Here is a 12,063-nt window from a genome sequence, read left to right on the forward strand (position 1 = left end):
TGCCGGGGTGTGTATGCCACAGTGTGGTTTTGCATTTGCTGGGAGGCAGCTTACTGGGAGGGCCTTAGGTGCACAACACCTCAACTCACCAAACCGCAGGGCAGAGCTCTCACCCCAGTGAGAGCACACACAGTCCCTTCCTGGCAGAGCCATCCAAGGTTCTGCCTCCCCTTTGGGCCAGATTTCAGCCTCATGACCGACATCCCTTCCTGGCCCAGCAGGGGCTTCCCCAGCTTGTTTCAAGTGGTGTGCTTGGCCAGGACTGCTTCTGTGGTGTGCTTCGATGCAACCCAAGACGGGGGTCTGAAGCTGGAAGGCTAGAGACCATGTTCTCTGTTTCTGCTGGCTTTATGTGTTTTTTTTTTAGCTGTCGGGAACAAATAAAGTATCAGCCGTTCTCCCCATGTCCCACGAGAAGGGAGGCAACAGACCCAATGGCTCTAAATGCAGACATCAAAAATGCCTAAAAAGAACACTGCTAGTAAGATGAATAGAACACGATCCATCAAGTAGGGTGCAGCTCTTTACCCACAGGGACTGTACCCTAATTATTTATGGTAAATAATGGAGCTACATCTCGTCTAGTTAGTCTCTTTTCCAAAGACAACAACGTCTCTTTCTTCTGAATTCCTGTGACCTTGATTATCTGTCTATACCAATGGTTCCTAATTCAATTGACAGGAGCCTGGCATTGTGATGGCTTGTGTGTGTGTGTGTGTGTGTGTGTGTGTGTGTGTGTGGCAAGATCTAGTTATTAGCCTGTTGTCAACCAAATGAAATGTTATTAGCCAAATGGGAGCTTACCTTGCTGAAAGCTTGGATTATCAATGGCAGTGCCAGCGCCTCTGAGAAGCAGCTGTGAAAATCAGAATGAGGTGGTAAAGTTAAAAATGACCCCTGGCTAATAAATTTGTTTAGGGCAGGAATACTGTTTACTATAACCTGATTGAGGACAGGAACATTTGGTCAGAAACAATACTTTACTACACCTCCACTGAGCATCTAAGCAAAATTGTCTTCTAGTTGGTTGACAAAATGGAATTATTTAAAAAAAAAAAAGCCTCCTATCCTTTCAAGTGCAGCCTTCTGGCCTGGGAGTCTGGAAAGCGGGGCTCTTGTTCCAACTCTGAGTGGCTAAAGAATTTCCAAACCTTGACATTTTTTTCCTGGAGCTACCACAGTATCATTTGACTCATTGCCCTGAAAGACTAATGGAAGCAAGTTTTTTGAAATCACGGGGACCACCCTTATAGGCTCTGGTCACTCATCTGTAAAACGATGTCACCAATGTGATAAGATGATTTCTAAGACTCCTTCTGTTCTCTTCTGTTTATGCCCTGCTATGATTCCGATTATCATTCTCTAGCAAGCTTTCTTGTAGTGTTCTGAGATACCTGAAAGAATATATCTGTATATCCAAGAGCTGAACATTTAAAATTCTCTTCAGACAAATGTTTCTTTCATGTGGTACACCATTTGCAAATGCAATTTGGGGCCAATTTTTTTCTTGTTGTATCTGAAATGGATCATGGGGTTTGTCCCCAAATGTCCATCATACACACAAACTGAAAATTGGCAAGCGGTCAATCAACACTGGCGAACCAAGGTCTGGAAGATTTGGAACTGACCTAAACAAATCATCATCATCATCATCTTTAGTTGTTCTTCATTTCTTTCCCTCTAGATACAATCTAGTAGGCCACGCTGACCTGGGTTAAGAATTTTTCAAATATAAATGGTCTAAATGTTACTTTACTTGGCAAAACAAAGGCAGAGTAAGTAATTTTTCCAAATCTCTCTTCAGACATGCCTTATAAGGAAGGTTTTCTTTCTAGGGGGATTTGGACTCTCATTAATCTATTTCTCCTTTCAACAATAAAATGAAAAATGGAATGAGATTATCAAAATGGATAGTCTGGTGTGGACCTGATAACATGCTTTTGAAAAGTGGTTTACATTTGACATCACTTAAGCTCCCTGGGCCAGCACATCTCAGGTCTGCTATGTGGGGCCTGGACTCCACTCCCTGCTTGGACACAAATATGCTTTATTGGTTTCAAACGCCTCTCAAGCCAGTTGGAAGGATGGATGAATTCCTGGTGCAGTAAATATTAAGTCGTCTGCAGAACTATAAATATCCCCTTACCCTATCTTATTCAGCATTTATACAAAGACATTTTTGTGCAGTATGCTTTTTCCTTAACCTGGATATATACTTATTTTAAATTTTTATTCTTTCCTATTATATATATACATATATATTTTTATACATGGTACAAGAGGTATATGGCATAAAGTGGGCAATTTGGGTATTTAAAATTTTATGTATCTTCCTTTGTGCCCTTCGGCATACATAACGATAGAGTCCACCTGCTTCTTATGTAAGGATTTTAAACAATCTTAGAGTGGAAAGTCCTGGGTTTCTAGTAATCACAAGAACAATGGCAGTGAAAACATCTAACTTACCACTTACAAATAATTCTTTCAAAACAGTAATTCAGAATATACAGAGTGGCTTAAAGAAAAACAACAAGCTGACAACAACCTACCTTGTAATACTGCTTCGCTGGTTGTGGCTGTGTTTCTAATCAGATGTGTGATGAGCAGAAGTGACTAAACCCACACACTACGGGAGAGGTGGCCAAGGTACAGATGTTGTCTCTGTCTCACTCAATTGATTAAAAATTTCTTGATACCTCTAACACTCTTCGCCCCACTCCCTCAGAATCATGCTTGTCGAGTAAATCATGAGATAAACTACCCTCTCCAAATGTCCTTTAATATGAATGGAACCCAGGAGTGCTCAATCCATAAGCCACTGAGAGAGGGTCCATACTAAGCTAAGAGCTTAGCCCTTATTAAGACTAAAAGCTGGTGGCAGCTGGCCCTATTTCTCAGATAATAACGTGCAAAAGAAAAAACAAACAAAAACCAGGAAGGTGGCTACAGTGCAGATTCCTGGGATACATGCCCGGAGATTCTGATTCAGTGAATCCTGGGTAAGGCCCAGTGTGCCGTACCTTTAAAAGGGGGTCTCTGGAATGATCCTGTTAACAATATCTGTGGCCTGAACTTTGAGAAGCATGGACAAGGAAGGCCTGCCACGGATCCTGAGGTGGAAAGACTTTGCCGCGGACCTGTGCATTGCACCTGAGGTCCGGGAACTCAATTCCTCCTACCTCCCACAACGTCCCAAGACACGAAAACATCTGAACGCGTTTGCCTTGCTGCACCCAAAAGTTCTACGGTGTGAGAGAAGTGACTCGTTTGAACTCCTGAGGAGGAAAGGGCAGAATCCAGGCCTCTGTGCAAAGCAGACATCTCGCCGTGGCAGGAGGTCTTTTTTCACCGCATCATGCGGCTGAAAGGCACGGGCTAAATTAATGAGCGGGGCGAAAGGAGACGGTGGGTGTCAACCCCAGCGTCCCTTCTGGCGTGCCTGCTCTCTGTCCTTCAGCCCGAGGCCCACACTAAAGAGCTCCCTGGAAAAGCCCCTCCTGCTGTCTCCTATTTGCTGTCTCCTTCTTCCGCAGAGCTACCCCTAGAGCTGTGACCTTCTATTTATACTCAAAGTCAAACTGGCGTTTAGAGTCCCTAATGAGGCAACATTGCATCAGCCAAGGGGGAAACCAGTACCTGAAGGCAGTCACACCCACTACGAACTCAGATGGGACCACTGGACGGTTCCTCCGCTCCGCCCCTGCAACTTCTACCTTCCGTGCTACGTCTACGTGCTACGTGCTACGTACGTGCAACAGCTCCCCCAGCGCCCAACTCCTCCCTGAAGTCAGCAACTGCCTGCGGTCAGGCTAAGCCGAGTCTGAGTGCGAGCTGGGAGTGCGGGATTTATTTATCCATTTGGGAGTTTGGGGACAGGATCCTGGATTTTTTTTTTTTTCGTGTAAGTGGTGAACATCTTGCTGTATTTCTGCCCAAGCCCTGTTTAATTAAATAAAGTCACCTCAGAAGTGATGTTCCAGAGTGTTAACTGAGAATAACGGTTTTGAAAATGTTTGAATCTAGCCTGAGAGGAAATTCCGGGACTTCCATTCCAGGGAGACCAGTGGACAAAACTACAGACTAAATTCTCAGCTGTACGCCCAAGTGAGGAAGAAAACCCTTCATTTCCCCTACCCCGGGCAGTACTTCTTAAAACACAAGATTTAGCAATTTCTTGGTTAATGAGAAAATTTGGTAACAATTATTCATTCAAGTTGATCAAATATCCCTTATTCAAAATAACCATAGCATTGCTAAATCTCCATTCCACTTTTTGCTTGACATAGCTCTGCAAAAGAATTTAAAGACTAAGGGTGTGTGTGCGTGCGTGTGTGTGTGTGTGTGTGTGTGTGTGTGTGTACAGGCCTAACCACTGAGCGATTTGCCCAAGGTCACATAATAGTTCCCTGCCATTTCCTTTATTGTCTGCCCTCAAATTCTCTTTTTGTAGTAAGCAAAGGGAAATGACGTGGGCTTCCAAATTTCATTATAAAAGCTTCCATTTAAAACAAAATGTATTGCATATTATAATTGCAACCAGAACCAGTGAGGGCAGTGGCTTTCAACCTTGTGAGAAGTCTGGGGCTGCTGTTACATGTGGCTGACTTCAATGAACCCCAGTCCACCCTCCAGCCTGCAGATTATAGAGCATTTTCAAAAAAATAGTTACACTGTGCAAAACACAGACACATTTAATGTCTTTTTTTCTTTTGGTTAACAAAATGTACGTCATTTTCTTAACCAAAGAAATTATGGTAATAGTTCTGTAATGGTAGTAAAGTGTTCTGTTTTCCTTAAAGTCCACATTTGAATCTGTATACACAAAACTGTTCGGAAAAACAAAGACACAACGGTTAATTAAAACTTGTTTGTTTGTTTGTTTTCTCCCAAACAACAAGCTGTTGACTTCAACTGTTATTTGTTTATGCTGTTGTTGTTGTTTCAAACCTGCTTGTGGATGTAAACATAGCTTCTGTGTCTCTTTGATAGGTGCAAAGGAGTCCAGTGAACTTCCCCTATGACAACGATGACAACTGACATTTACTGAGTGCTTACCCGTGCCAAGCCCTAGGCCTGGCACTTTACAACCATTAATTTATGTAATTCTGCCTGCAGAGACAGAAATTATGATCTCCATTTCACAAGTGAAAAATTAGGCTTAGAAAGGTCAAGAATTTGCCCTAGTTCACCCCAGCTGGGCTGTGGAGGAAGCCCTGCATCTAGGGCACATGGCCTTCCCCCATACGCTGCACTCTCACATGGGCCAGACACTTCCATCTCATTCACACCGAGGTTCTGAGCCTCCCACTAGTTCCCACCCCCTGGAAAATACAATTAAATATACAGAATCCTCTCTTAAAATTTTCAAATTAAATTCCGAATCTATTTTACCCACACCCATGAAACTTGTAGCAAGCACTCAGTTACTAAGGAGTTATTACTCAGGCCTTTGAACCTTAATTATTCCCAGGACTGAGCTACATGGACAAAGCAAATAACGCAATGCAGAGCAAAGTAGGGGTTTAGAGGGGCGCCTGGGTGGCTCAGTCGGTTAAGCGCCGACTTCGGCTCAGGTCACGATCTCGCAGTCTGTGAGTTCGAGCCCCGCGTCGGGCTCTGGGCTGATGGCTCGGAGCCTGGAGCCTGCTTCCGATTCTGTGTCTCCCTCTCTCTCTGCCCCTCCCCCGTTCATGCTCTGTCTCTCTCTGTCTCAAAAATAAATAAACGTTAAAAAAAAAAATTTTAAAAAGTAGGGGTTTAGAAAAGGAAACAGACTTCACACTTTTCTCCCTCTTCCTCCTTTTTTTCTTTTTGGGTAGGCCTTGTGTTATCAAATGGGAGGAGATGGGTTTCATGTGCAAAGACCAGAAAGCAGGGGAGTTAGAGTGACCTGTCTTACTGAAAATGTTTCAAGGCCTAGAGTTGAATATAGCCATATAGCTTTGTTGATGTTCCTATTACCAGTACCCATATCTAAGACCAATAGTCTAAGAGGAAGAATACTGAATCCCAACTTTGGCAGTGGTACGATACTCTTATTGGAATACACCATTCAGCTTTTAACTTCTCTGTTAAGACACTCAGAAGCTGGGCTCTGGGTCTCTGGAATGGATGGGCTCCTTTTCTCTAGCAACAGTATGTACTTACTGAATACCAGCCATCTCAGAGGGAAAAGACAGGACCTGAGTCTCCTGAAGGCTGCAAAAAAGGGAATTCTTTCTGTTAGACTCATTATGTTTGCAATGGCCCACCTGAGACATTGGTTGTTTTTCTAAAATAATTTCCTTTTATGTATGTAGAATTGGAATATTTTACTAACAATTCCCATGACCTGTTTCCAAGATTTTCCACAAACCTGCCATACTTAAGAGACTCTTTCTCTATAGAGTTTGAAACATGGGACTCAACATATTGTCCATATTTAACAATCTTACATTTTTGCACAATGTTAAGAGTTGGAATCATTTCCTTCTATTATGGAGAGGAATACCAAACAGAATTCTTCAATTACTTTTACTTTTGGATCCAAGTGAAGGAATAGTTTGAAGGTGATTTTCAAAATCCACAAAATGGGGGTAAGGTTTTTCATCAGGGATGAATTATTTGATATGATCATGAAAGAAATCCTTAAAATTCAGATTTCTTTTCAAATTCTATCTTAAATATCCAACATACAACAGAGAGGGAAAAATACACGATAGAGTTTTTAAAATTTAATTAAGGTAGTTGATCTTTTTCGAGATTTTCCAGTATGCACACAGGCTACCAAAAATGATCGATAGACAGACAGATAGATAGAGAGAGAGATAGATAGGATACAACCTCAGCTCAAGTAGCAACAGTGACCTCTAGTGTGTCTTTTTAATTTTCTCACTCTGCAACTTCAACTCATTGTTTCTTTAACCTCTGGGGCATTATTTAAGCACAATTTTCCAGTTCGTATTTGGTCTAATTTCTGTATTGACTCTATATACTGACAACTGATTCTTAAGAGACCTTCTTTGATCCTGGTAATGTATGATAAAGTAATTGTGCCTTCATTAATGACTGTAATTATAGTACATAAAGCTGTCATTTACATGAATAATCACCCACCCCTCCCCCCCTCAAAAAAGGCACTTTATTTGCAAGATGAATTTAACTTAGGCTGAAAAACTCTTTGAGCTCTAAGCCATGACTCCACACGAAGTCATGTGTTGTTTGCAAGAGTGCCCATTTCTCTTTGATAAGACCACCTAGTTTTTTATTTTACTAAAATTAATTTGAGAGAAAAGGAATCTATCTGAAAGGCAAAACATTATTTGGGTATTTTAGTATTTTGGGTTTTGCCCCAGATGTGCGCTGATGTCAGGACAGAACCCACAAGAATGTAGTGCCGCGGGTCTGGCAGCTCGTGTCAGCACTTCTATTCCAAGTTCCTCTTTTCAGGAGTTTATAACATTGCAATAAAATTTATTATGGGCTGGGACCTGGCATACGGGAGCCTGAACCAATGCTGTAAAGTAGTTTGAAGACTTTTTGGTGTGTGTGTGTGCGCGCGCGTGCGCGCCGTTTTCCCCAAGCGAGTGTTCAAATCTGTTGTGTCCTGTCTTCCTGTAGAAGGAGTGCAGAATCAAAGTCTAATCAGATGGACCTGCCCCCCCCCCTTGGTCTGTAAGTCAGAGGCAATTGAAAAGGGCCCCCTACCTGCTCAACGATAAACTCTTTTAGGATAAGTTGGAAAGGGGCGGGGGGGGGGGTACAATAAAGGAGTAAATGTTTCCTGTAAATGGAAGAAGCCCTTAGAATTGCAATTGTTGGAAAAGATCCTCTAGGGTAGGAGAGGGAAACATGAAAAGGTATTCAAGATTGTTTTCTGTAATTGGGTGATCTTCAGTGCCCCCCAACAGCTGGGCTTGTTGGCAAACAAGAAGCCTGCATGTGGAAAACATGTTCCAATCTGTGTAAACTAAGCATGGCATAAAAACAAGCGTCATCCCCAGGTTAAAAACAAAATGAAACATGCAGAAGACAGATTCCTGGAGAATCAGGAAGGAGGATGTGAGTATGTGAAGGTAAATGTTTTTTTTTTTAATGTAGCACATATAAAGTACATACTATATGCTCTGTATTTATGGTTAATGTCTATCTTATCATCCATGCCTCCCTTGCTATTGTCTTTTTGTTACTGCGCATGAGAGTCTGTCTCAGTGACAATTCTGAGACAGCACCTATCCAAAGAAAGAAGAAACAATTGAATCAGAGAACTGATGAATCCCATAGGAGGAAATTAATTAGAGCTGCATATAGCTCAATGGAAGAATTTCAGAGTCAGAAGGAACAATAGAGCTTTGCTTGACCAACCTCCCTCATTTACAAGTGAAGAATGCTCAACATGCCAGTTTATCTATGGTCAGGGCTAATCTCCAGCTAGAACACACATATTCTTACAGGTTGTTTATGGCCAGCATGAATTCTAATTGGACAGTGTGCAGGCTATCCTGGCCAATGATTCTTGAACATTTTTATTTATTTTTAAATGTTTATTTATTTTTGAGAGAGACAGAGTAGGAGTGGGAGAGAGGCAGCGAGAGAGGGAGACACAGAATGTGAGACAGGCTCCAGGCTCCAAGCAATCAGCACCAGGCCCAACATGGGGCTCGAACCCGTGAACCATGAGATCACGACCAGAGTGGATGTCAGACACTCAACCAACCGAGCCACCCAGGTGCCCCTTGAACATTTTTTTTAATATCACCCCTGTCTATGGTCACATAGTGAGTTTGTAGCAAGCAGCTAAGTCCTGGGTTTCTCGCCAGTTATCAGAAATTGTTCAGACTCTAAAATTTATAGCTTGATAGATGTGCAGTAACTCTTAACCAGTCCCGATTTAACTGCTTTGTCAGGTTAGATCTACCCTATTAGCCACTGCTCTCTATTTACTGCACAAAACTCACTGCAGAATGAATGCTAATGGCTCCTCACCGTGGAGCTGAATGTTGACCAAGAACCAGTCTCATCTGAAGTTTGTTTCCAAACCTGTTTATGTCGTTGTACTTGTTAATATAATTATGTCATTTAACATCATATTACAATATCAGACAAAATATGAAGGTAGAAAGGGTTATATCAATGAAAAATTAAGTTGAGTGCTTTAGAAAGGCTTGATATAGGTGAACTTTTAAAAAAGTAGGCTGTTGAAATAGGAGTGCGTAAGACAACTATAAACGATCAAAAAAGCTGGACAGCTTTTTGGCTGTCAAATTACTTTGCAAGTATCATTAATTTTCCTCAGAGAAACCAGAATGTAGAAATGCATTCTGGATATGTATATAAGAAAGAAGACTTGAGACTCCAAAGAGAATCCAGACAGAAGGAAGTGGCCTCCCTCTTGCATCAGCACACACACGGAGTAAATGTACATTAAGATAAATGTTTAAGTATAATATTATTTCAAATCATTCACCACTTGAACTAACTTTGGATTAATTAATTAACGACTGGTTTTATCATGTCTGATAATAGGGCTCTTCTACTACTCTTCAATCTGCCATCTTGGCAGGATCCTAGAGAGGGTCTTGTGGTTTTCAATTCTGAGTGCACGTAGTGGTGGGGAGTGGAGGTGGGGTCAGTAGGGGTTAAGAACAAAAGCAATGGAAGGTGGTGAAGCTTTTGAAGAGGAACCTATTATAAATCTGGGTAGGTTCCTTACAAATAATATAGATTTAAGAAGGCAACTAGCAAAGATTGGTCAATAGACAATAGCATTGGATAAGAGCAAATTCAAATAATGAATGACTCATTCAGAATGACTCACTTGGAGAACAAATGGTGTGTGTTCGTCTTAATGGTAGTTGGTATGTGCCTATAGACAGATTCTTTACAGGCAGTCTTTTCTCTCCTACTTCTGCTCACTTCTAGGGTATTTGTGAACAGGAAAATGCAGACACGTCTGGGCAGATTATTTGCAAAGTTGTTTTATGTCTCCTTTTTATCTGCTTTTGCAGCTGCAGGATTGTTCTGTGGGTCAAATTTGCCAGAATCTTCTTACTCTCCCTAGCCATTAACTAGGCAAGGTCTCTTCCATTATCCTCCTTTAGTGTGTTCATAAAAATGTTTTGAGTCTTTGCCATGGAAGAATGTAATGCTAGATATGGTTTTGACGGTCCTATGGAGTCACCACTCTATCTTTTAAAGATATAATTTAATTGACTGAAGCATAGTTCTTCTGTTAAAACCATCTTGGCTTTAAAAAGCTTGAATTTGGGTAGAGGGATAGTGTTCAGTTTGCATCATCTGGCTTTTGTCAATTTGTGTCAAATCTTAATGTCATCTCTTTCCTTTGTAGTATAAATAACATGAAAATTCTCCTTTTTAAGACAACTAAAGAAGTGAGTTCATGGTTTCAGTTTTTCCCTTACAGGCAATATTTAAGGTATTTTTTGAAATGTTTTTGATATTTTTAAATATTTTAGCATACTCTCCTTCAAATGTTCTTTATTATTGTGAGGAAGAGAGAATAAAGGAGAAATCCTGATTTCATTTATGATCGCTTAAAGCATCTCATATCAATGGTAGATGTGCTTTTTTAAGTTTCAATAATAATGTCGCTATATCCCAGGGAGATAGACACTAGTACTATGTTGCCCAGACAGAGGTGTTTGCTGAGGTATTGTTTACAACAGGGAAGAATCTGAAACAACATGAATGTTTGTTAGCAGGGAACTGGTTCAGTAAAAACGATAAAATAGTAATGTAACAATGAAAAGGATACTGTCTCTTATCCATGTGCATTGACATGAGATCTCATGATTTTTTTTGAGCGAAAAAGGTTAGGAAATAATAAGTAGGGTATAATACTATTTACATAAAATTACATATATACCTCTGCATATATATACATATTCACAGATATACAGATATCATATATAGAGAGAGAAATAAAGAGAAATTTGAAAAGATAGACATCAAAATAGTAATAATGCCTACCTTTGGGTGGTGGGATTTAGTTTATTATTACTACTGTTATTTTAGCTACCAAAAAAAAAATGAAGGCTTCTGGAAAAGATGCAAAGGATACCAGTTGTGGTATACTTAGAGCACACTGGGGTAGATACTTCTGGTTGGCCGACCCAGCATTTATTCCTACCCCCATCTCTCTCCATGACTTCCACTATTGATACTGGAAGAAGAAAATACTTTCTCAGTTTCCCTGGCAACTAGAAGTGACCATATGACATAATTCTGGTGATAAGGCAAAAGGAAAAATGTGTCAGGGACCTGGAGAATCTAAGAACTTTTGACTTTGATATCAAGTGACTCAGCAGCCATCACATCACAGGCATAAGAGAAAGCCAAGGTCACCTCAGAGATGCCGGTCCCTACATCAAGTCAGGCAGCGATGGATCTCCAGCCTTCTTGTTAGGAGGAGAAAACTAACCTCTGTTTGTTTTCATTTTGTCAGGTATTCAAGAACTTGCAGCTGACATATCCCTAACTGGTTAGGAATAAAAAATGAAATCCCCTTTCAATCTCTCCACCAATCCAACTACCCAGAGTTTACCATCCAGGGCGGCATTTTCACCCCATCCTCTCTTTTTTAATCAATCTGCACGTGCGTGTGTATGCATTAATGTATTTGCATATGTGCGTATAGTCACATACCCTGTTTTCTAAAGCTGAAAATATACCCTATATTTAAATTGTCCTATAACTCGTTTTTATTTAAAATAAAAAGTAATTGCAGGGTTATCACACAGTTCTATCATATTCTCTTTAACAGCGTTATTGAGATATAATTCAAATATAATGCAATTCAGCCATTTACAGCACACAATTGACTGCTCTTTTGTATGTGCAGAATTATGCAACCATCATGACAAGTTCCCCACCCTCAAGAAACCCTATAACCATCAGCAGTCACGCTCATTTCCCCCTAGTCCTCCAGCCCTAGACAGTAAGTGTCTTATTACTCTTTAACATTTGCTTAGTTTTCTGCAGTTGGACTTAACATAATTCAGTATTTTTTTTTACTAATAACTGTTTAGGTGGTTAGCTCATTTGAAGATTTCTACCATTCCAAAT

The 12,063-nt window shown here is 40.7% G+C and overlaps 1 protein-coding gene across 26 annotated transcripts in view; it reads right to left on the reverse strand.

Moving 5' to 3' along the window:
- LOC102969177 (E3 ubiquitin-protein ligase RNF113A-like) overlaps positions 1 to 12,063 on the reverse strand; it is a 504,616-nt gene that overhangs the window by 19,862 nt on the left and 472,691 nt on the right. For 19 of the 26 annotated variants that reach the window (XM_042981571.1, XM_042981585.1, XM_042981584.1 and 16 more), the window contains one exon: positions 6,148 to 6,198. The exons of 1 other annotated variant lie outside the window; for it this stretch is intronic. In XM_042981571.1, coding sequence (XP_042837505.1) covers positions 6,148 to 6,161 — 14 coding nt within the window. In that variant the 5' untranslated portion in view covers positions 6,162 to 6,198. Of the gene's footprint in view, positions 1 to 804; positions 857 to 2,549; positions 3,952 to 6,147; positions 6,199 to 12,063 lie in introns of those variants that run through there. 6 more of the 26 variants (XM_042981593.1, XM_042981591.1, XM_042981590.1 and 3 more) reach the window with 6 other exon arrangements.

This window comes from Panthera tigris, chromosome A3, assembly GCF_018350195.1.
Source record: "Panthera tigris isolate Pti1 chromosome A3, P.tigris_Pti1_mat1.1, whole genome shotgun sequence".
NCBI classification, from domain to species: Eukaryota; Metazoa; Chordata; class Mammalia; order Carnivora; family Felidae; genus Panthera; species Panthera tigris.